Source organism: Erpetoichthys calabaricus, chromosome 13, assembly GCF_900747795.2.
Source record: "Erpetoichthys calabaricus chromosome 13, fErpCal1.3, whole genome shotgun sequence".
Lineage (NCBI taxonomy): Eukaryota > Metazoa > Chordata > Cladistia > Polypteriformes > Polypteridae > Erpetoichthys > Erpetoichthys calabaricus.
The window spans coordinates 78,633,172-78,659,847 of record NC_041406.2 but is presented as its reverse complement, the minus strand read 5'-3'; the positions used below and the strand labels follow the sequence as shown (position 1 = coordinate 78,659,847).

The window sequence follows — 26,676 nt, the reverse complement described above, 5'->3', positions numbered from 1 at the left end:
ATTCCACGTGGCCCTCTTGACGTCACTTCCTGGACCGAGCCTATGGAAGGAGACCTTGCCGGCTCCGGCCTCTGTGATGTCATGTCCGGGCTCGAACTTATGGCTGAAGACCTTCATGAGCCCAACCCCTTTGATCTCACTTCCTGTCTTCCCCTTTAAAAGCCTCCACCTTTTCCCTATTCCCTCAGTTCTGTTTTGGACTTGGTTTTGTGCAAATCAGTGCTGTACCTAATTTATGACTTTGCAGCCAGGAAACCAATTATACGGGTGGCTGTGCCAAACCTTTCTATGACTCTGAGTCGAGTTTGTGACAATATATATATATATATATATATATATATATATATATATATATATATATATATATATATATATATACACACATACACACACAAGCACACTAGCAAAATACCCACACTTCGCAGTGGAGAAGTAGTGTGTTAAAGAAGTTAGGAAAAAAAAAGGAACATTTTAAAAATAACGTAACATTATTGTCATTGTAATTGTTGTAGGCTTATTTTAGTATTGAGAGTGAATTTGATGATTGTAAAGAGTTTCATTTATGATTGTAAATGTTATGTATGAGAAATGCACATTTTTAGGACGTAAGGATCTCTTTGTAAACAACGTTTGCAGACATCCATTGAACCGATCTGTACGGTTTTGTCATTTTCATAATCTATGCATGGATCGTAGGCAAATCCACAATCTGCTTTGTTGAGGGCAACCTTTTTTTACTAATGAGCCGTTTGTCATTATTTGGATCGTACCTATGAACAGAAGCTGTGCTAACATGAGGATGCGATTTGGAATATTTAGAAACGGTGTTTCAATGAACTTGTGGATTTGCCTGAGAGTATTTAGCAGCAGCCTGACGAAGTTGCTTCCCTCTAGGTTCATCTGAAAATCTACAACGACGTATTTTATGTCATGTTTGTGTTGTTTCGTCACTGTTATGAGTGTTGCTGTCATCAAGGATTTGATTATCATTATTTCTTTCAATCAGGTTCATATTTGGAGGGTGTGTTGTGTTCAAGTTACATTCTGCGTTTGTCAACTGTTGTAAAGATACAACAGGTTTCATTTACAAATTTGTGTCCATGTTGTCAGAGTTGAAACATTTATAAACATCGAAGTGTCCACTACCCAAATCGCTACCTGTGAATCTAAGATGTTTAACAGTTATTTCCGGTTGTCCAATGTTGTAAAATATTTCCCCATTTCTATACACTTGAAAGCGACAAGGAAACAATTCTGCGGCAGCTATCAGTTCACATGCAGAACTATAGGTTGAGAGCTTAAACATTTCACTGCTATAGTGCTCCTTGAACTTGTCCCAGTCATTCAGTACATAAGACAATGTCTCTGCGGATATCAAGGCTGAGACTGATATGGCCATGCAATAAGTAGAAGAGAGAATGGAAGAGGCAGGCGCAATCTTATGGAATGGAAACCACTGGGTACGGGTCGGTGAAATTGTGATCGACAGTGATCACCGGAATAGACATGTTATTATTCAGGGTAAACTTGCACCCGTTAAGAAAGAAAGTACAAAGGAAGGCGAGAAGCAGTGGAGCAGGGAATGAAAAGCAGAAGTCAGCACCAGGAAGACATATGTGAGCAAGTAAGGAACCCCAATGACAGCCTTGAAGCGGTGGAGTAAAAGAAAAGGCAACAGTCACAAGGAGGGAGACGTGAGGAAGTAAGGAAACCCAACAATGTCAGCCTTGAAGCGGTGGAGTAAACAAAAAGGCAGGAGTCACCAACAGGAAGACGCGAAGCAAGGCCAGCAATAACAGGCTTGAAGCAGTGTAGTAAATGAAATGGCAGGAGTCACCAGTTGGAAGACGTGAAGGAAGGTGAACCATAACAAGCTTGAAGCGGTGGAGTAAAGAAGAAGGGAGCAGTGAGCATGATGAATAGCTGTAGAAAGTAAGGAAGCGAGTGAGGTAGCACATAAGCGCAGGATGTCGTTAATGTATATAGGCAGGGAGCCAACCACATGGTAGGTGCGCGGACAACGGCCATGCAGAAAAAGGAAGAGGGATCGGGGGCAGTCCTTGTGTGTCTCTGCCTTAAAATAAATTGTCTGTTAACGGAAATAAGGAATGAAACCGCCAAGAGGAGATATCAGTTCCAAAAGTTCCTTACGGCATAATGGTGAGAACCGCCAAAAAGAAGTTATTTTCGAAAGTTTGTTACGGGGCACGGCGCGTAATGAAACATACTTAACATTTGTAAGTACAATGTACAGGATGAGCATGGGAAATTTGGGCTTCCTACGTATATTGGAAGTTGCAGAAATAGTGAGGAGGGGTTTCCCCTATCTATATATACAGTTTAGGGGGTACACCCGTTTCCCCACCTTGGGTGTTGCAATAGGACATGAAACATACCTAACTTTGTAAGTACACTGCAAGGAATGAGCACTCGAAATTTCAGCTTCCCACCTACAGTGGAACCTCGAGATACGATCACCTCTGTATACAAGAAATTCAAAATACGAGGAAAGTATGAGCGAAAAATTCAGATCTAAATACGAGCATTGGCTCACGTAACGAGCCACGAGCCAGGCTGTGGGTATAGCTCGCGGCTTAGCGAGGGGGCGTGGTAGCTGTAGCGAGCCGCAGGGCGATCTGCGGTGTCTGCGTTTCTCACCTAAGTGCACAGGTGGGAAACTGCCCACATCCATGATTTGTCCTGTGGCTGATGGGCTGGGCAGGGTTGCCACCCGTCCTTTAAAATACGGAATCGTCCAGTATTTGAGAATGAAATTGCGCGTCCCGTTTTGAATCAATACGTATGCGTCCCTTATTTTTTTGTATTAAAAGTGGTAACCCTAGCAGCTGCCATGTCTTCCCCGCATATATAGAGAAGCGTGAGCCGGTTAAGGGGGAGAAGAAGTAAAAGAAAAGAGAGGAGAGGAGAGGAGAGAGAACGGAGGTTGCAGGAGGAGGCAGGAATCCGCAGCAGTAGGAAGTCGGTGCAAGAGAGCGAGCGAGTACAGGCTCGCGTGTAGCTGAACAGGCGAGCCAAACAGCTGAAGCAGGACGGTGTAGAGAAGGTCAGCTGCATTAAGTGTCTCGCCTGTTGCAGAGCCCGCATGGGAGAAGCAGGTGAGACGCTAACAGAGAAGAAGCACCGGGGATTGTCATCTGTTTTTTGAAGACTGCTTCCTGTTGACGTTTTAACCTCGTGTTAAAGGATTGTTATTCTTATGTACTTTAAACCTCCACTTCACAACTGTTTTAAGGATTAAAGATTTATTGAATGCTCTACTGCACTTTGGACGCCTGTTTTGATTCTTTTAATAATCAGTTATATTATTTACCAGTGTTATTTATTAAAGGTAGACTACAGTATATATAATTTATCAGTGTTATTTGTTAGGAAAATTGATTTTTATGTTAATATATTTGGGATGCGGAACGGATTAACTGGATTTCCATTATTTTCAATGGGGACGTTTGTTCTAGATACGAGAAATTCGCTATACAAGCTCAGTGCTGGAACGAATTAAACTCGTATCTAGAGGTTCCACTGTATATGGGAAGTGGGAGAATTAGTAATAATTCAGTGAGGGCTTTGCCTTTTATGCGTATATGTATGTGTGTGTGTATATATATATATATATATATATATATATATATATATATATATCACAGAGTTCCAATTTTCAAGGCACTGAGTGGGTAGCACAAATCTATCTTCGGATTTTGCCTACCATGGGTGGTTGTGTACTGTGACTATATAAGGGAGGGGGGAGCACATCAGGTGCATTTGCAACCAGTGTTAAAAACTGTAAAATAATAATAAAAACAAAATAATTATTACTGTTTATGAAGCAGTTTAAATGCTGGTACACTAGGGAAATTCACTGGCTAACCTTCCATTATGCTGGCCTGTAGTTACACTCACTGGAAAATTTGGCATACATTTCTCCCGTGACCCGATCATATGAACAGCACTAATTATACTATTTAAGTGGCACTCTAAATGATTCAATCACATTGGCCCAGTTTTATTTTACAGTATTGTGATAAGAGAGATTGCTGTTTTAAAGTGCAGTTAGGTTTTTGCCTGGCCAGATGCAGGTACAATAGTCCATATTTTCCATTAAAGGTTTGCTCACTCCTGTATCTATAACATTGGTCAGACTTCGTTATTTAACACTAGAAGCGCTACTGGTAAACAATGACAAAATAAATGTGCTATACCTCATTTTTTTAAATAAAGATTAAAAGGCTATCATTGTGAGGGACATATAAAACAATAAAATTTAAAGAAGATGGCTTCTCTATTTCACTTCACCACAAACATGCTAACATTGAAATGATAACATGGCAAGTTAGGCAATGAATTTCAATAGTGTACCTTTGGGCTAAGCAAGAATAATCTGTAATTTAACTAAGGATTCCTTTTTGTAAGAATGTGATAATAAAAATGGTGTCAATATGGTTTAACTCTCTGCTGTACCCTTTACATATCGTAGTTTGTTCTGCACAGTGCAGTGAATTACCCAATGTGCCAGTGGATTTGAATAGGATATTCATGTTTGGCCAGGAAAAAAAATCTCATTTTGTCAAGGGATTGTACTTGTCATACATTGATAATAATTATAGTGGTCTGATGTGATTTAACTCTTCAGAGTGCACATAGGTTCCTGCCTTGTGCCCTGTGTTGGCTGGGATTGGCTCCAGCAGACCCCCCGTGACCCTGTGTTTGGATTCAGCGGGTTGGAAAATGGATGGATGGATGGAGTGCACTTTAAATACTAAAGTACATTGGTGTAGATGAGCAAGTGTGCCATGTTTGCCAGAGAATTTAATTAGTGTACCTGCACTAGGCTGCACAAAATTCACACACAATCAAAATGTGGAATATCAACAATATCTGTTGACTTGTGACCTCTGAAAATAATATGGGGCACTGGGGAAAACAATAGAAAAATATTCTGAAAACAAGGTCACCAAGAAACAAAACATATTAGCTACAAAATCATTTTTGCAAATTCTGCTGATCATCACTGCTATTGCACTGACCATATCTACAAAACATTTTTAAATACTGCAATAATCTTACATTTTCACATCCTGCAAATTATTCATGCTTCACAAATGCATTATATAAAAAATGTGTGTTGTAGAAATATCTGAACAATTTATAAAAAAATTTGGGATGATAATTTAATTTAAATAATTTAATCACTATATTTTAGTAGAAACTTAATTTAAAAAAAGACTAGACACAGTTAAACAATGTTCATCAGTATAACTTAAATATATAAATATACCTAAAAAATGAATGTGGCGTTTATCGATATTCTAAAATGCAGAAAAGTATTGCATTAAACAGTGTAAGAAATAAAAACAATCTATTAAGTTGAGATACTACATAATAATGGCAATTAATAGCACTTCCTGTAAAAATTCCTGTGTGCATTAATATATAAAAAAGTTCACCAAGTGCATTAAAGTAAAAATAACATAACAAATCTTCTAAAAATTCTGTTTCTGTAGCACTAATGAACTCAATTCACAGTGGGGGAGTACACAGTAAGATGTATTTGAAAACCCTGAGTTAACAACAAACTACAAATCAAAACAGTGTGCTGGCTTTGAGGGGATGATTAAATGCAACTGAATCTAACTCTAATGCTCTTGAGAGTTTTCCCAATACTTCTGTGCTGCTATCAGGGACATTTCTAAAGTAGAGATTTTTTTTTTTTAATCCTAGTAGCACTTTGACCTATTACTATTTTTGAATAAGAGTTTACATTATTTGCTTTTTTTTAGATTTATATGTTTTGATCACTCTGTGTGTCATCTTAATTACTTGTAAATACAGGAGATGGATAAAAAATGGCATGCTTTTACTAAAATAATTTAACAGTACTACTTTCATGATATTTAATATAAACAAAGGCTGCAAATAATAAGTTCTAAATCTTCTTTTTCTACTTTCTCTCTGGTTGTTCCATTTTCCTCTGTTGGGGCAGTGTTTTCTGCTGCTTGTATTTTTAGCAGTCTCCTTATTATACCAATCCTATTGCATATCATTTACTTCCACATCTATCTATTTGGTTTTTAGTCCAGTCTCTTGGCAACCCCATCTCCAACACTCTCTTAGTAAATTGCATTGCTCTTTCCTCTTGTCTCCGTGCATGAACATAACCTGGGCGCTCTGGTTTTCTCCTACTGACCAAAAACATGCAAATTAGGCAAATTGGCATTGCTAAACTGGCCTCTGTATGATCACCTTGTAAAGGACTGGTGGCCTGTTCAAGTGTTGCTCCAGCTGCCCTGGATTAGCAGATTCATAAAATGGATGGAAGAATAAAATTGCATTATTTCTTGAAGTGATAAATGGAAGGCAAATAACTAAAAATTCTACAGCACCTAAATTATTTCAGCAGCAGAAAAGCCCCTCCCTTGTCCAAGTTTTAAAGTAAAACACAATAAATCACTAAATAATTGAAAAACACTCTTGTTAACAAATACATGTTTAAGCTAGTTCGTAGCCTGTTTTGCACCCTTTCTTTCACCAAACCTACAAATGCAGCACAACAAAATCAACCAGTAATTATATAATTATATGAACAGGCATCAGTTGAATAAAACTTGTAAGTACAAATAAATGTGGTCTTGTCAATTGTCCTAAATAATACCACTCATACCCAGAAAACAATGCACGCAGCAAACATAATCATATATACATTTTTAAGCACTTTGCAGATTATGACTAGGACAGTGAAAAGATTTATTTTACTGCAGAATTACAGTATGTATTTTTGATGAATAGTTGTGGTGATACAACAAAGTTAATGCATTAATCTTTCTAGTTGGAAGTCATGAGAAATGGAAATTATTACACTGTCAATAATGGTAACTGCTGATAATGTGCACAGCTTCCTTTTCTTGCTCATCAGTGTGGTTCTTCTCTGGGTATTCGAGTTGGCTCTCATATTAAAAGACATGCATCTTAGATTATATGCCCCTCTAAATTGGTTTTATATGAATCAGTAAGTGTGCCTTTCAGTACAGTGGTTCTTTCTCCAGGGCTGTATCTGCCTTGTGTCTGATAAGCTCAAGTCTCCTACAACTCTGAGTTGATTTTGGAAAATGAATAATGAATGTTTGTTCCCTTTCGTCAATACAGAAGAAGCAAGGCATCACAATAGTTAGCACTGCTGCCTCTTTGGTCCAATATCAGGTTGTTATCTATTTTGAGTTTGTATGCATGTCCCATGTCTGAGCAGCTTTGTTTCTAGGTACTCTACGTTGCGGATTATAAATTGGCACTGTAAGAATGTGGGTATGTGTAGAAGTGCATAAGCCAAATGAAGGACTGGTACCTTGTCCAGGACAGTTTCTTGCCTTGCACCCAGTTTTTCTAGGAAAGGTTCTGGCACCCATGACCCTGAATTGGGTTAAGTTGGTTTGTGAATGTTGTGTTGTAATATTAAATTCATTTATTTGTTTAACGACATAAACATAAGTTAAAGCAAAAAAAAACCCAAAACAAAACAAAAAAAAAAAACCATTCAGTTCTAATAATTCAGCATCTCATGTCATTATTGCAACTGATAATTATTAATATCTCAGATATCAAAAAGAACAAGGAACTCACTGTGAGAATCATCTATCACTGGCATGTAGCACAATACTATATAAGAAAATTCTATTTTAATGTCCCAAAGCAAAGCACTCATCGCCATTTCACTGACAGTGCGACTATCTTATACATAAACGTCTATGCGTGAAAGTGTGTGTGTCTGTCTGTCCGGCCTGGAAGTGCGACGCTACAAAGCTCAAAGAAATCAACTCTGTCACCAAAGTGAAATCGCAAAAAAAAAGAGAAACTCGCTTAGCTACTAATACACAAGCGAGGCGAGCACATTGGCAAAATGTAATCGCCGAGGAAAGAGAACCTTGCTTAGCTGCACAACCAATGCGATTGATTGATTGAAGTGCCAGAATTCAAGGTTTCTAGGAGCCTGGGCTTTTTACTGCACGGGCTTACACAGCTAGTTATATATAAAGTTAAAAGTGTCAAACAGAACATGTATGAACAGTATTGCTATATTCAAAAAAAATACCCTACTTTTATATGACTGATGACTTTCAAAAGGTGTTGAAAAATTAAAAATCTTAATAATTTAATAGATTTCTTTGCGATGCATCTTTTTGTTTGTTTTATGAGGACAATGAAGTTCTTCTAAATTAAATTACTTTAGAAGACAAAAATATTAACTCTGTATTAGACTTAAGTGCTACAGTGTACTGCAATTATTAGAAAATGTTTTAAAGAATTTTTCAATAACAGCTAAATTCAAAGTTGAAAAATATTTTTCACTTTTTAACAGGGCTATAAACATGCACAGAGTGATCTTATTTTTTTATTTAATAGAACTAAATAGATTGAAAACACTTGAGACATATGCTTTATTGTCCATCTATGTGAATGTGGGATGTATCAGTGTAATTTGCTTCAAGGTATTCTGAGCATAATGTAGTTGTTACATTTTTATTGTAACTGGAGCCCATGCTGTAAGGGACATCTTCAGCAAGGCAATAGTGATGTTGTAGTCACTGATTAGTTTCAATCTAATTTTTTTTTCATAAAAAATAACTTGTGCTTTGCTATACCTAGAACATATTTCATTGATTTTTGGAAAGGTGCTTATCTATGTTTGTCTGTAAGTTTGTGTGCATGTTGTAAAATTTTTGTGAGCAACTTGCAATCATAAGTCTTAAGAGATGCTTATTAGGGCTTGGGTGAATTCCAACTAATCAGCTTTAAGCTTCAAAAGTTCAAATTGTTCAAAGCCTTTCCTAACCTCAGCAAACCATTCAGAAGTTCACCAAATTTATCATAAACTATTAGAACAGACATATTGGTTAATTTAGAATTCAGTCCAAAGCTCAAGATTTCTGCTTTCTACATTTTCAAAAACAGGGGTGATATTGAGTCTTTCATATATTTTGGTCAATTCACACAAAATACTCTGCTCATGCTATAGCCATGTAAAAAGTTGTATGCTGGGCACATCAAATATTGTTATCTTGTAAACCCGATGCGTTGTTTTTCTGGATGCCCCATGAAAACATTTATTGTATTTTTTTGAATTTACGTCTATGCTTGCTTCTTTGACAACTAATGCTCTCACCAGTACACTACAATGAAGATGAGGCACAAGCAATTAGGAATGAGAACAGTGTTCAGTGAGAAAGTATATAAGCAAACTTCTAAGAACTGGCATTATGAACATCGTAAAACAAAAAGCACACATATGAAAAATAACAAAAGGTCAAAATAGTACTGGGAAATTGCTTTGTGAAAGTGCATCGTTTCTAGTGCTTTGTGGCTTTGGAAAGAAAATAGGAACAAATTCTGGCTAAAGCACCACTTCATTACAGAATACTGAATACGCAGTACAAAAACTTGGAATCATTCAGCCTACCACCTCTTAGCCTACTTTATAAAACAGGACTAACATATGATCCTATGCATGGGACCAGTTAAACCCGAATTATGATCCACAACAATATTTTTTGTAATAAATAATCAAAGTGAGAATACAAATAAAACAGTACAATAGCTGCATTTTTTACTAGAAAGAAAGCAAAATAGTGACATATACAAAAAGTTATATAAAATAAATATATAATTAAAATAAATAAAAAACAAACATGCTAAAACTTAAATAAAAAGTGTTTTAATATTTTTTGCTTTTGAAAATAAAGAGGATGCTAAAAAGTTGTTTCCGGTCAGTAACACTTTATGAATTCGAGACATGGACAACATCCAAAGCCATTTGGACAATTAAATACTTAACATCTCTTATAGCAACATCTCAAATTATTCAATTAATAAGTGACATGCAATACCTGGGTAGCTACTTGTAAGCATAAACTGGTAGAATGTAATGTTCAGATATAAAACAATATCTAGAAGTTATGCACACTCAGTACTTTTACACATGTGGAGATCTTGCAAACTCCATACTGGCACTGACCGGATCAGCATTCAAACCTGAACTCAGAGGGCATTGTGCAATAATAGTACTAATACATTTATTTATATAGCATCTTTCCAATACTGAAGGCACAAGAATTAAAAGGTGACATTAATAAGGCAGGATAACAATATTAAATATTAAACACCAAATAACAGATAAATGTTTGAAAGTCGAGGTTCTGAATTAAAATGCAAACAGTGGAAAAATGCAGAAAGCCATGAATAAAATTACACAGTTTGTGTACTATTACATGTAGAAAAATAAATATAGATATTACAATCACCGACACTGATAAGGAACAAATGAATAGGATAAGAGTATATTTCGTTATCAGTTGTTAAATTGCAAATGATGGGAGGCAATCAGCCATTCAATGTTGCTCAGCTCAGGTTTAGCAATCCCATCCGAACCCTTCACAGGTCTGAATGACCCCATTGAAGGAAAGGAGGTACAGGGAATGACTGGGAGGTCCACAATTAACTCAGTACAAGCGGAACCCAGTCAGCATATGGCAACCCAACTGAACATGCGCCAGAGAGGCCTATGTCACCTGGCTTGCATTCCGCAGGGAGAGAGGATTGAAGCAAAAGTACTCCATTCACTGAAACAACTAACAGTGTACTTGATGTATGGGAGCAGGAGAAGGTCTTCCAGCCCATTCACTCTTTATTGCAGGTCCTGATTAACCTGAGGAGCATTACTGAAGGGCTGGAGAGGACAACTGAGGCACCAATGAAGAGGGTGGATGAGTACCTGAAGAGGCTTGGGGTTAGAATTTCTACCCTAATAGATTCGGTGGTACAGGTAAGTGTAACCAGTACAGTACAAAATAAGGGAACTCGATGTCAATTGTCCCTGGTTGGTTTGGAAGGAGGATGAGAAACATTGGTTCCAACAGTGGGCATAGGGGTGGTGACCAACCATATAGCGGTGTGGCAGGACACGCCTGAGCAGCTTACTAGTGCCGGCGTCTGGGCTCCCTAGTCTCTCACCAAATCTGAGTTGGTCAAACACAAGTCTAAAGACTGGCTCCCCATATAGTGCAGCGTGTGAGCAGGCACGGTGAGAAAAGCTGACCTCCGCTGGGCGTGAGGCGAAGCAGGAGTTCCTGTCCTGCTTTCAATCCCAAAAGTCATGGACTACAGGCAAGGCACAGTGATGCTTTGAGTGATGTCGGTTGGGACACGGCTGGAGATGCTGCCCGTACTCGTGGCAGAAAGACGCCTGGAGACAGCAGTGGTGCAAAATCTCCTCATTGTTTTCTTGTTTATATGTTTCAGGGCAGAGCCATGGACTGGCTGACATGAATAACCACTCCTGGAAGAAGACTGCCCTCACGGCACAGGACGCTTCAACCTACAATGCTCAGATAAGGGAGGTGTAGTGTGAAGGATGGCTGGGGCCATAACGGAAGAACCGCGGGAGTGGACATACACAGGGCACTACCTCCCACAGAATGTTAGATGGCAGCCCCATGGGTTACAGGAGCACTAAGGTTTCCCACAGGGCATAATGGAAATTACAGCTCTGTAAATCAGCCCTGTTGGGTGCTGCAGGGACTGGGAAACCCTACTTCATGGGGCTCTGGCCTTACCCAGAAGTGCTCCTGTGTTGTGGTGGACTTGTGCTTTGCTCCTGTTTGTGTCAAGTTTGGATGGCTGGTGACCCCAGGTAGCCACAGCTTCTATTTCTGTTTCAGGGCATTCCTGTGTACAATAATAAAAACCTAATTTATATGGAATACAAAGCAGACACACATTCAGAAGGTGACTCTTAAAATACCAAAATTAGAAAGTGGCATGGCACTACCGAACTTTCGATTTTATTACGGGGTGGCAAATATACATACCATAAGGATCTAGAAATTAGCATAAATTGATTCATTTACACCAGCCTGGTCAGTAATGGAAATTAAATTTTGCTGCACTTCTTTAAATGCACTGCCTTGTGCCTCTATAAATACTAACTTTTGTCAATATACCAGTCATTCACCAATCACTTAGGATATGGAACCAATGCAGGATGCATTTCAAGGCACAGAAGTTTTTATCTGTTGATCCTCTACACAATAACAACCTTTTTCAACCTTCTCAAACCTACTCAGTATTTAATATTTGGAAAATGTTTGGGATTAAGACACTAAGAAAACTGCATATAGCTAATGTATTTGCATGTTATGAATAATTACGCTTCAGATTTAATGCATATCAACAAAATTTGTCCACTATTTTCAAATACAGAAATTTTGTTAAAAGAAGTCTATCCAATTTCCCAGACCTTCCACCCATTTCTATTGCGGAGGCAAGGCTAATTAGTCTTGAAGACTCACCCAGCATTTCAACAATATATAAAAAATCTCAAAGATGTTTTTATTTCTGTTCGAAACACCTTATACTAATGACATAACAGTGTCAAAAATATAAAAATCTGGTTAAAAATGTTAATTATTTTTTCATCCTTCAATAACATACACAGTATTAAAAAGTAAAGAGTTTCAGTTCATCCATAAATATACAATGTAATTGAACTGTACTTTAAAATGTAAATATTTTAAATGTTTTTTGCAACAAGGGTATTTTATTTAACAGAATGTTTCTGTTTTAAGTGCTTAATAGAATGATGCCAGATTTCATAAAATATGCAGTAAAAACTCATCGTACACAACAGTTAAATTCTTAAGCATTGTTTATTGTGGAAATTTGCAGAGAGTGAAATACACTGCCCCTAAAAGGATATCAAATATAGTTTAACCTATACCCCATACATGTGCATGTTACTTAAATATGTCAGTCACTTAACATATAAATGCACATCAAGAGTTTTAAATACGTATATTGCAATTGTGGACAGTAGTATTATTTTATGTATATCTCGAACTGCCTTGCAAGAAAGTGGAGCTGAGGTTGACACAGCCCTTTGTTTATTTCAATACAGCAAGACTTAGAAGAGAACACTGTTTTATCAAAACTAAAGCCAAGTTACTTGCATGAAACAAGCAACCATACATGCCATATGTGAAGAGACACATAAAAATATGAGAGTTCTTTCATATGAGAGTTTCTTTCTTTCTTTCTTTCTTTCTTTCTTTCTTTCTTTCTTTCTTTCTTTCTTTCTTAAGCCACCCTACACTGAAAAAAAGTCCCAAAAAAGTATAAAATTTTCTGTTGTTTGTAGGTATTGCAAAAATAATTCACTTATTTATACATTATTTTAGGAAACCTATTCTGCCCAGCAAGAACATAAGCTCCTTGCTCAGAAACACTCAGAGCAGAATAAACACAATTTAAGACAATGAAATAAAATGCAAACTATATTTAAAATGAAAGATTAGCTTGTTTTCTTAATGATGGGGGCATATTAATTATTAGTTTGAATTTGGGGGGAGAAGTCTTACATTCTTAATTGTCATGCTGTAATTGAAACTCTTTTCATTAAATAATAAATAAAAGTAAGCCAATGTTAACATTACCTCGATACCAACATCAATTACTTATGCTAAAATATTTTTCTGTAAAAAAAGGAATAATCCCCCAAAATCTTACTTTTGAAGATGATGTATCACATTCTTGACAAATCCATCCATAGCCAGTCTGTTTAGGAGATTTCTTTAGAGGGGGGTCCAAACATCCAAAATGATAGCACAGTCGGCACTCATCACACCTGGTGGGCAAACGCAAAGAGTACAATGTGGTAAGCAATCACATACTTTCTGATCAATTTATAACACAGTACATGCAATTTTTATATGTCTGGACAAATTAAAATGTATATGCCATGTATTTTTAAAATTAAAAGGAGCACAACACAGAAAATAATATTTTTTATATAAAGAAAACACAATTGCTATACACTTTTTTGATTCACTCAATAAATCATTAATACAGGAAGACATCTGAGCTGATGACACCAAATAAGCTATAACAATGCATACTTGGATTCTGCAATTTTATTTCATTGTTTTGGGAGAAGAGCTCAAGCTCAGTGGGAACTGCTCCAACTTTTTCTGAGTGAATTATAATGTTGTACTGGTCTTTTAAGTGTCCCTGAGGGTACAGAAGTGACTGCCAACTATGCTGGAGTGATTATTGTTATCAAAAATGTGTCCTGAGCTGTGACACAGCAGTCTAACCACTGTACCACTCTGCCTGAAACAAACTTGGCGGTGATAAAACACAGATAAAATTATAAATAAAACTGATAGCCGAAAACAATTTTTTAATGGAAATGTATTAATGGTTTTGGTTCATTAGAGTGGTATGTGCATATTATAATAATTCGACATAATAATTTCAAACCTGATTAATCAAATTTAAGATCACCGGGGTCAGAGCCCATACAAGCAGCATTGGTGAAATGCAAAAAGTAGCCCTGCACAGGGTGCCAAGCCCATCTCAGTGCATACACTGTAAACTCAACTCAACTAGTTTGGTAATGGATAGATAGGCTTTTATGTTCTGCAAGTAAAAGTTTCTGTACTTGTACTGTACTGATTAGTTATAATGCTGAACATTCACTAGAAAATGTGCACACACATACACACAATTTTTATTTGAAGGTTTAAGCCTTTGCTTGGATGTGGTCATCCCTGATTGAGAAAAGGATACTGGACCAGGGAAAGGCTATGCAATGTTCTGGTGAATTAATTATTTAAAAATTATTTTGCACGTCTTTCAGACGTACTGTATTTTAAAATACCGTACAGTGAAACCATGTCACTCACCCAGGGCTCTAGAGACAGTGATGTATGCATCTATCTCATCCAGACTGAACTACTGTAATTCTCTGCTCCTGGAGCTGCCCCAAGCTTCCATACAGCATCTAAAACTTATCCAAAATGCTGCAATCAGGCTTTACACAGGTACAAAGAATAGGGATCATATGCCCCCAGCAATGGCCACCAGTAAAATTTTAAATTCATTTTAAAGTTTTGTTATTTGCTTTTAAAGTCCTACAAGACCCTACATGGTCTGGCTCAACAATACATTTCAGGTTTTCTCTAGCCTTACATTGCCACAAGGTAGATCATCAAACCATCAACCTCTGCTTATTCCACATGATGCAATTACCCAACATGTTAGATTTTAAAACTCTTTTAAAAATGTGTTTTATTGATTGACTTTTTTATTCTGCTTAATCTCATCATGGTTTGTCTTGTTTTTACTTTTTATTTTGTTATTCTTTTTAAATTGTTTCTATTGTTATTTTATTGTTTTCTTATTGCCTATAGTTTTTATTGCTTTTTGCTTTAGTACATTTTATATACAGTATTTCTAATGTACTTACTTTTTGGCCTACTACTATACATCACCTTTGCACAACTAATATTGCCTTTCAAATGTTCTATACACATAAAATGACCTGACTTACCTAATGTAGTGTTCTGGACTGTTGTGATATGAGATTTTGCATACAAGTTGATAAATATGTTGTATGTCTTTTTTTGTAATTTGGCAATATAATATTAGTGTTACATTAGTGAGAAGCATTCATGTTTACAACCCAACAACCCCCCCCACCAACTTTGAGTACCATGATGTCCTATTTGCTCTAGGGGATGGACAGAAAAACTAAATTTGCTTGCTTACCGCACACTCTCTCTCTTACCAACTGATGAAGGAGCAGCTCACACACACCATGAACTGAAAAGGGTAACACAATGAAGAACACAGCTCGGCAGCCATATTGAGACAGGCATGCGGCCTGTTTTAACCCCTTAACCGCCCTCTGCCGGATATATCCGGCACCGTTGTTTTATTGCTAACGCCATACTGCCGGAATTATCCAGCACATTTGCCTGTGGTTATATGAATGCCTGGCAAGTAGTATAACTGACGGTTTGGCGTGGGTATTATTACTACGTTGTATTTCGACAAGTCTGTGGTTGTTTTGGCCGGTCATGTGACGTGATTCGCATGTAACAGCTGTGAATATGGCGAAACGTAAACTGACTTCAAGTGAGGCTTTGCAGGCGATTTTGGACAGTTCTGATCATGATTGTAGCAGTTCTGAAGAAGATTTTAGCGACAGTGATGAGCAGCAACGTGCGCTGCATGATACTGTGAATCAGGCATGCGCAACCTTTCCGCTATTGACGGCCGCACTACAGACTTTTTACTTTAATAACGGCCGCACTACAGAATTTTTACTTTAATAACGGCCGCCAGTAAGTCCAAGTAAACTTAATAATGTTTTATGATTTATGTAAAAATTTACAGATTACACATTAAAACAGAGTATGATATATCTGACAATATTCAATTTACTGGTCTACATATGTAAAAAAATGTCTACGAAACGTCATATAGGACAAAAAACCTTTACAGCAATTGTTTCAGGAAGTTTGGAAAACATCGCCATTAATGGCTTCCTTGCTCTTGCATGTTTGCAGACAGACTTGCAAAGTCAGGGGACTCGCTGGAGACCATTAGCCGTATTCCAGACTCTAGATTGCTGTCTACCAATCGGGTTCGGTACTTGTTTTTCAGATATTTCATTCTGGAAAACGCTGCTTCGCACATATGATGACCGTTTGCTAATGGCGATAGGCAGTGTATGGACTTAGCCACAAGGCCGTACAGGCGTACACTCCCATTTCCTTCTCAGTTCCATATTGGCTAGCCGCTAGTCACGTGACTTCACATGTACTCCTGGGTGTCAGCCCATTTCAACCAAACTTAATATTCAAGTAAGCAAATCGGCTTTCGGCGTCACCATACCGACCCGGCCGACAAAGATTCCGCGGCGTTGAGACCCCTTACTCGCTGGAGTCCAGAGACCCTACACCTGCACGGCCGCCATTACGTACACTTTAATATACACGTCCACGGCCGCCAAAGTCCTTGCCCACGGCCGCATGCGTTATGTGTAACTTAACTCCTGCTTGTCTTTTACTACACCTAATTGCCTGAGGTTATAGATGTAGAAGGGAAGGTGGGGAGAAGTTATATGGTATAATACCTTATAAACAGTGGTAAGTCTGTGGGATTTGAGGCATTCTGACAAAGGCTACATATTAATAATACAAAAGGGGAAAGTAGAACAATATATTTCTCTACCAAGACAAAACATGGACTCTTAAGAGTAACTTTCATGAACAATAATACAATGAACTGAAAATTGAATTAAACCGAACTTGGCAACTGGCGAGTCATTGATTTATGAAAAAATTCATCATATTGGATATGGTTTGGATTGATTTGACTGAATGAAATAAATCATGCAGCTTTCATGTGTATGAATAAAACAAGATCAGTAGTAGGTTGGTAATTTAATTTAAAATTAGTAGGTATACAAAAATCAGCTGGAATCTGCAATGAAAATCATAATCATAATAATCATAATTTTCATTCAACTTTTTTCAGGTTCTCTGGTTATATGGATTTTGGATTTAAATATACTTTGCTAATCTCTGAGGGGAAATTGCACTCTGACCTTCAAACTAATGCAAAAAAACAGGGTCAGTCATTGTATAGCACCCCTGGAGGACTTTTCAGGTTAAGGGGCTTTCACAAGGGCTCAGTGGGGTAGAATCCCATCTGGCAGTAACAGGACTTGAACTAGCAACCTTCCAGAAACCAGTACAGATCCTTAGCCACCACTCTGCCATAATTTCCTAATGTGTAGGGATTACACTAAAGAAGCTGTAGCCTGACAGCCATCAGTGTTGGTTGCTCTCATGTCTACTCTAATAATCATTAATTGTTATTATTTGGATACAATTAAGGTAGCAGAAAAGGTGAATTACAGAGAAAATGACAAATGAGTTAAGCAATATGGAAAAAAAAACAAATACTTCTAAATTTATTATTGATGTAAATCTCACATTATTGACCTTTTCTGAATGGAAAATAATAGATGAAAACCTAAAGACCAGCTAATTAAACAAATAGATCAACTAGATGTAAAATGACTGGGTGGGACGAAAACATATAGCTAGCAGTGTCTCCAGGACTGAACATGGTAACCACTGTCCTAAATCATAGACAATTCTTTTACATTTACATAACTGCTTCTTTTCTTCTTTTTTTAAATAAATATCCTAGTACATGCCCAACACTATGATAGATTTATTTTATGTAATGTATGAATTATGGGAACACCTTCACCCTGGATCAGGGTGGATAAAGTTGGTGTGATACTGTACGTAATATGTAACACTCACATGTTCAGCAGGTGCAGTAAAACATTCATTTAATGTAAAATATGACAGTCAAATTATTTTATTGTAATGAAACTAAACTGGCTTAGTGTGAGTGGGTCAAAATATTAGTGTGTGTTTTGGAAAAGACTGATCTATATGATGCAAGCAATCATTTAAATCTGGGTAAGAGTTTAAATAAAAGTTTTCCTGCCCAACTCTATCAATTAACCTTTGATTCTGTACTAATACAAGTTTCAGTTACATTCAGGCACAGTACCTGTAGATAAATATTACATCTGGTGTAAAAACTGTGACAAGTGTAGAGGGCATAGCAGCCACTCAACCTGACACAAACAGACGCAGGTGGCACTTATAAAGACACAAATGTTTTTTTATTTTTCTTCACCTTGTGAGAAACACCTTCCCCATTTCCCAAAGGCACAACACAATCTCACTAAGCACAAGCACTACCATACTTTTCTTTTCTTCTTCTCTCTCTTTTCTACCTCCTCCACGGCAAGCTTCATCTCCCTCCTACCGACTCTGGCTCACAGAGTAGTGTCTGCTGGCCCCTTTTATAATGCCCCCGGAAGTGCTCCAGGTGCCTGATTATGTATTTCCGGCAGCACTTCCAGGTGTGATAGAGGAACCACCCATAAGGGCTTAGCGTTTGCTGCAGCACCCCCTGGCAGCACCCACGGATCCCAAAAGGGCAGCACCAAACTCCAACTCCCATGTAGCCCTGTGGGAGTCCTAGGCACCGTTGCAACCCAGGGGGTAATTTAGCTGCAATTAGAAGATAATAAATTATTAAAGTTTTCTCAGGATGCAGGAACCAAGTTTTGGTTGCTTAGAAGGAAAGCAGAATATAATAAATTACAATTCCACCCATGTTAACATATAAAAAGTAAATGCCTAACAAATAAATAAATTGTTAATATATAACCCAAAAATAATTTTGTAATTTTCAAACATGGCTATTCTCTTAAGACTACCTCTCCAGGGACTGAAGATTAGCAACATTTTGGCAGCTGCACTCCTTAAATGTGACTTGGATTCCACCTAACCCTCATTTCAAGTTGTTTCAAGATGAAAATTTAAAACTGACTTTAAACAATGACAACTTCTCTTTGCTCCCCAAAATATGTGTGTATGTGTGCTTTCAATAATTTAACTTTTAGTGCAAAGCAAACAGAAGTTTCCTAGTGCAGTTAGAAAATTAAATTTATTTAAAAATGTATATGCCTTATTTGTGGGCATGCCATTTGAAAATGGTGAAGTATATACTGTATGTCTTTTCTCTGGGTACACTTTCATTGCAATTCAATTAAAAATTTGAAACTATTATTTTTTATTGAGAAAAGAAGTTCTTATATTAATTATTGGCACATTAGTTTTTTTTTTAATTTATCGGTGCCAAATATTTAAGAGGAAACCTATTCCCAAATCAGCAACAGATGATACCCACTAATAAAGTATGGCAAAAAAACATGAGTCCCCAAGAAATTTATTTTTAAAGCTAGTTATCTGGGCATGTATTGTTTATTTCATTAAAACACTATACACCATTACAACAAACACAGATTAACACTAATATGATAAAAATAGGAAAAAATATGTTGTGTTTTTAAAATAAGTAATTATTTTGGTGCCTCTTTTAGAAGGAAAAACTGAAGAAATGTATTTTGGTACACTACTATATCATTTTTAAAGTAGTCTTGATTTGCAATTATTCCATACTACTTTTAACTTTGGCTTTTTTTCTTTTCTGTGTCCATGTGATCCCACGCAGCTTCAGAGGTTTGGGCTAATCTAATATAATTAGTGCCTAATACTGTTAGTGTTCTATTTCCAGACTTCAACTCAAAGCAGGCTCTAATTTTGATTGCAGCGTGTTTGTGGTCATTATTGTGCTAAAAGATGAAGTTTTGCAAATAAGCCATTTTCCCCAAATGTACACAATGATAAATCAAAAACTGTAAATACTATACACCACTAATTACTCAATCAGTTTTGACTCAATCCTCTAAATCATTGTTCAAAATGTACTACGACATCATGTCAGATTCTGCATCATAGAAGGCTGCAGACAGGATTCAAAAACACTTTTCACAAACACTTCTTCTGGTTTCACTGCAAACAAAATATTTCAAATTATGAGTCATCAGTTTTTTAAGGTTTCATCTTATAAAAATCTGAATTAGTATGCTACTATTTGCTTATTATGTCCTTAATGGCACAAAATTATGATTTTGTGTTTGTAAGAGTGTGTGATCTTGTTACCTCACAAAAAGGGGTTTGTTTCTTTCACAATGATACAGTTCTGAGTATTCTTCAGGTAGTTAGCCCAAACTATGCATTTTGAAATGAAAGTAAGAAAATTACTAAATAACAAATTTGCTATGCAAAAACTTTCTACTTTGTTTCTGCAGCTACAAAATTAGACTTCATCTGTATAATCTTTTCTTATGCAGGTAAAATGTATATCAACTATGTTTGTGAATATTAATGACATAGTGTTGATTATGTAATTTAAATAGTAGACACACTAAAACCTCACTAAAGTGCTAATGGTAAAGAATTATCGATAAGTCTGAGGTCATGGCGATAGTTTTAAAAATAAGGTCAGTTTAATGGAGCCTACTTTACCACAAACACACAAAGAAAACATACTACAACAGCAGTGACATACACGGCATTAAACAGTTTGTGATTGCTTATTGATGCTGCACAATTAAATTGAGCAGAAACACAGAAGGAAGGATGCTAATGCCAATTTTCCTTCAGCTTTTGGAGGGAAAAATTAGTATTTTCTTTGTGATATAGCTCTATAATTCTGATCTTGTCACATTTGTTCTCATGTCTGCAACTTCAAACTTTTTCAGGTTTTGTCTCACAAGAGCAACATAGCTATGGCTCAAAAACAAGATAATCCATGTGTTTCAACATATTTTGAATTCACTGTAGTATGTGTCAGATATAATGTTGTTTTGAGCACCTAACTAAGGTTTATCTTTTTCAATAACCTGGTACACTGCATGTAAATTATATGTAAAACTTGTACAGCACCTTCTAAATGTCAAATGTATCTGACAGTTCAGCACATTTTTAATACATTAAAAAAAGTTTTCATGTTTTACATTTACAGTAATCAATCCTCCATCGCGGGGGTTGCGTTCCAGAGCCACCCGCGAAATAAGAAAATCCGCGAAGTAGAAACCATATGTTTATATGGCTATTTTTATATTGTCATGCTTGGGTCACAGATTTGCGCAGAAACACAGGAGGTTGTAGAGAGACAGGAACGTTATTCAAACACTGCAAACAAACATTTGTCTCTTTTTCAAAAGTTTAAACTGTGCTCCATGACAAGACAGAGATGACAGTTCTGTCTCACAATTAAAAGAATGCAAACATATCTTCCTTTTCAAAGGAGTGCGCGTCAGGAGAGAGAGAGAGAGAGAGAGAACAAAGCAAGCAGTCAAAAAAAAAATCAATAGGGCTGTTTGGCTTTTAAGTATGCGAAGCACCGCCGGTACAAAGCTGTTGAAGGCGGCAGCTCACACCCCCTCCGTCAGGAGCAGGGAGAGAGAGAGAGCCAGAGAAAAACAAAGTCAAAAATCAATACGTGCCCTTTGAGCTTTTAAGTATGCGAAGCACCGTGCAGCATGTCCTTCAGGAAGCAGCTGCACACAGAAGGTAGCAACGTCCCTATCGTCTAGGTGTGCGAACAGCCCCCCTGCTCACACCCCCCTACGTCAGCGCAAGAGAGAGAGAGAGAGAAAGTAAGTTGGGTAGCTTCTCAGCCATCTGCCAATAGCGTCCCTTGTATGAAATCAACTGGGCAAACCAACAGAGGAAGCATGTACCAGAAATTAAAAGACCCATTGTCAGCAGAAACCCGCGAAGCAGCGAAAAATCCACGATATATATTTAAATATGCTTACATATAAAATCCGCGATGGAGTGAAGCCGCGAAAGGCGAAGCGCGATATAGCGAGGGATCACTGTACAACTATTTTAAACTGAAAACTAGAAATGCCATACATTTTTATCAGTAGTACAACTACTAAGGCTATGCCATGTGGCATTCAAATACTTTTGTGCTCACTAATGGTCCATCAGCTTGGCATACTGATAACTACATTCCTAATGACTAATAAAGCTTACCTGAACATAAAAATAAATGATCTCTTGTCACACAGCATATAGCTTTTCTATATATGTTTTCAATTATAAATGTGACAAGTTGTCCTTTCCTGAGTTGTGCTGTTTCAATATTTATTAGTGAAAACAAAACAACACATTTCAATCATCTGGGCACGAAAAAAAAAAAAAATTAAAATATAATTTTTTTAGAAAAAATATAAACACAAAATCATGTGCATATTAAACAGTTGTAAACAACAAGCTTATTACAAAATGATCTGTATTTTAACATCAGGGTGCCATGTAGGTGGCAGCCTATAACATAAACTCTGTGTTCTCCCCATGTTGTATCTTTGTAATTACTTGTTTTTGATAAACTTGTTTTTTAATTTCTATTTTCTTGCAATTCCACCTTGAGGGGAATAAAGTGTTATCTATCCATCTATAGTCAGCACAGTTTGTTGGCATCTTCAAGATAACATTTTATACAATTTCCTTTGTTTCTTTTTTTAATCATTGCATGTGCATTGCTTTGTTCTACTGGGAGGGAGGAGGACCTGAAAGCATGCTGCGACATGAGGGGCTTCCCAAAGTTGCACTCCAGCTTAGCATTGCTTCTTATCGGTGTCTTTCTTGTTGAGCAGAGTGGCAGCTCCCATCTCAATGTGTTTGCAGTTTGATATGGAGTAAGCTTGTCTTTTTATTGGGTTTGTTTGACTTTGACTGTGTGAAGGGGCTTCAACATTGCATAAATAATAACTGCTCATCAATAGTTATACCTGCCTTTATTTATAATGCATGTTGCAGTTCTGCACAATGTGCCTAATGTATGATATAGCAGCAAAGCAGTCAGTATACAAAGTACATATTCAGCTCAAGCCTCTGCTTAAAGGCACCTCAATCACAGTCAAGTAACATGTTACACTAGTCCTTCTATCTTCACAAAGGAAGACGCCTTTTAGTCTTGCATTTGCATATACTGTCAAGTCTTTAATTCTGTGGTGCAATTCAGTCTACAATGCCCATCTCGGTGAGTTCCAGGGAAAACAACCCACCCAAAAGTAGGGAGACCACGAACATTCCATAAAGAAAGTAAGCAGGCTGCAATCTGAACTGTAAAGTTGTGAGACAGCAGCGCTAATCACTGTACCACCATGCCATCCCCACTTTCTGATTTCTAATTAAAATAGTAAACATCAATATGTAAATGTGAATACTGTATGTGAATTGTTAAATTTGCAGGTGACAAAGATACACAGAACTGAAAAAAACTTCAGACTGAATAGTTTTTTAACAACGAATAATGTAACCCATAAATGTAACCCATTTTATCTGTATTAATAACATTTCTCCACTGTAATTAAAATGTTTCCATAGTCAGTATCTGTGTTGTAGTAAAATGATCCTGAGATAAGAGACCATAATCTTGATGAGAGCCAAACTGAACATTTACAAACAGGTCAATCTGACATGTACCACCAAATTAATAAAGGTGGTTAGTGAGTACGCTACATCCATCCAATTTCAAACTGTAGACAGGTCATGTCTTGAATGCAGATTAAAAAAATGGATATCACATTATAAATTAGGTGCCAAGAAAGAAAATTAATAAAATATTCTAAAACTTAACATCAACAAGTTTGGTCTTAACATATAACAAACTTCATGCAGCACTCTAAATGGCCAACTAGGATTATAGGCATGAATAATTTCATACATCTTATTTTTCTTTTGTTAGTTTTGCAGTTGTAAAACATGCTGGCACAGTGGCTAACACTGCTGCCTCATGGATGCAGCATCCTAGGTTTAGATCCCATAAATGGTCAATGTGTAGAGGTTGTACATTCTTCCAATGTCTGTGATAGGTTTGTTCACTAGGCACTCAATTTTACCTTCTGCATTAACAAAGACACATGTAAGGTCAAATGGTAGTTCTAAATCATCCTGTGTTACTGTGGGTGTGTGCATGAATGGGCCCCGAGATGGACTGTTGCCCCTTTAATGTTGGTTTCTGCTGTGCGCTCGGTGGCGATGTGAAAGGCTTTGGGTTCCTGTGACACTGAACTGAACAAAATTTACTTTTATGGCTTGAAAAATCACTACTTTAAAGAGTCTTTTCAATGCCTGTAATCCTCATTTAAGCTGATTTAGCCAACATGCACTTTTACAATAATCTACATATAGCTTTTAACATGACAGGGGTGTTTACCTGCTGTCTCCTAATTGGCAGGCACTACATATAACAGCGAGTGGTACCACTATTACATTTCTGAAGTCTCAAATTATTGTATTCCCACATTTTATTCCTTGACCTCAAACTCATATTTGTGGTACTGAACTTGCATCCCCTGACAGAAAAATAATAATTTGGGTATAAAGGCTCTCCCACGAGGGTGCATATTTCTACTATATAAAAGCTCTCTACTTTGAAATGCAGAATGTCAATCTGAATCTAACTTTTTAATTCAAATTGTGATTATTTATGTAACACATCAGGTAATTCATGGATGGTAACTATATGTTTTATGTTCTTTAAATATTAAATATTTAGTTGATTTTCTGAACTTTGTCATTCAAATATAAAGTGTTGTTGTGGGACCACAGACTATTGTATTAGGTAGCTTGGGCAAGGTAGATTAAAACTTCAAAAGAGGTGTCAGTGTGTCACTAGGCACACTCACTTACAAAACCAAACAGGACCAAATGAGAATATTCAATGAAGCTAACCAAGGGGACATAAGAGAAGAGAGAGAATGATCAAGGATCTGACTGCGACACCCCTTTTTATATTTATTGTAAATTACAATACTGTTTATAGGCCTCAAAAAATTATCTTTACAATGCGTGCATTCTGAAATCTGTTTTCCTTAAAGCATTATGCACACATATAGCAGAATCTAAAAGAAAAATGTATAGAAAAAGCAGATAATCAGGTTGAAGTTCCCAAGATAAGATATGAACTGGTCAAATAAACATCCTTTGCATTTTTATGACATTGATTTCAACTGCTCTTATTGCACTTTATGTAGTGGCTTTTATCTGCTAGAATTTTATTGATTAACTGCTTCATTACTGATTTGGTAACCAGCAATATATACTGAAAGCAGGTAAGTAATATTGTTTATGAAATTAAAGATACCTGGGACAGTTGTTTAGGAAAACAGGCACACTTTAAATGAATTACCTTATTCTAATTAGTAGTTATGGGTTGCGGAATTGAATTACAAGTGATAAAATAGTTTTCAAATACATTACAAACAAAAAGTCTCAGTTTGCTTAAAGCAACAACCAATTTCCTAATATAAATAGCCTATTAGTTTATGAATTCAAATCATAAATGGCTATTCCTTAGTTCACTGTAATTTTGCTTGATGCTGATATACAGTGATTTCATTAATATGAAAGTGATATAAAAAGTGTATATGGATACGGTATGGCATTTTAATTCAAGAATATTTTGACAGACTTCTACATCTTATTAAAAGTTGTTTGGAACTAAGTACAACACTTTCTGCAATTGTACAAAAATCATTTGTTGAATACACTGCATTGACAAAGCATAATTATAAAGGATAATGGGATAACATGCAAAATAAAGGAATGAGATAAAAACAAAGAACAGCAATGCAGCAGCATCATCATAAATTAAATTAACAGTAATAATGTACTTTTGTAATAAATTCTTTAAATAAAAATATAGTGATATGTTTAGTTTTACATGTGAGTGTAATGCCTAAATAACATCATTCTTACTGTTTGTTCTGCTATGTAATCTTCAGCAATTGTTTGGAAAACATAACCTGATAATATTTATGGCACTTTACTGTGACTTAAGTAGAATGACCTCTGGGAATATTTATGTAATTAGAGCATAAGCATCGTATTTTCATATTAAGCATGTAGATCCATAATTTCCTAAACTCTAATAAACATAGCACACAGATTATTATTCTAGAATCACTTTTGTGAAGCTCTGGGTAGTGATCTTTTCCAAAGCTTTCTATAATGCACCTCTTTTCCCCTCTATCTTTTGAAGAGATTGCACTTACAGACCTTGTCACTACAAGGTCCTTGATGTTATCAAAGCAATTTGGAGGTACTTTAATCATTGGTAAAATTGAGCAACCTGAGGAGAAAAAATTTGGCCTGGCAGAATTCAATCACTCCAAAGAGTGGTTATTGATTGATGTAATCTTATTTGGATGTGAGGGAGCACAATTGATTCCCTTTGTCTGTAACACATGTCTTTCTCCTGAAGCTAGTTGTATCCGTTTCATCTAATGTTTAATCTGCAAAGAGTTCTTAAGAGTTTCCCTGAAGGCAAAGGTCCTTTATTTTTACACAGTTTGGTAGAGGATAAAATTTT

At 36.6% G+C, this 26,676-nt stretch overlaps 1 protein-coding gene across 3 annotated transcripts in view; it reads right to left on the bottom strand.

The window, feature by feature from the left end:
• phf14 (PHD finger protein 14) overlaps positions 1 to 26,676 on the bottom strand; it is a 299,338-nt gene that overhangs the window by 95,643 nt on the left and 177,019 nt on the right. For all 3 annotated transcript variants that reach the window (XM_028817150.2, XM_028817152.2, XM_028817151.2), the window contains one exon: positions 13,564 to 13,681. In XM_028817150.2, coding sequence (XP_028672983.1) covers positions 13,564 to 13,681 — 118 coding nt within the window. The remainder of the gene's footprint in view (positions 1 to 13,563; positions 13,682 to 26,676) is intronic.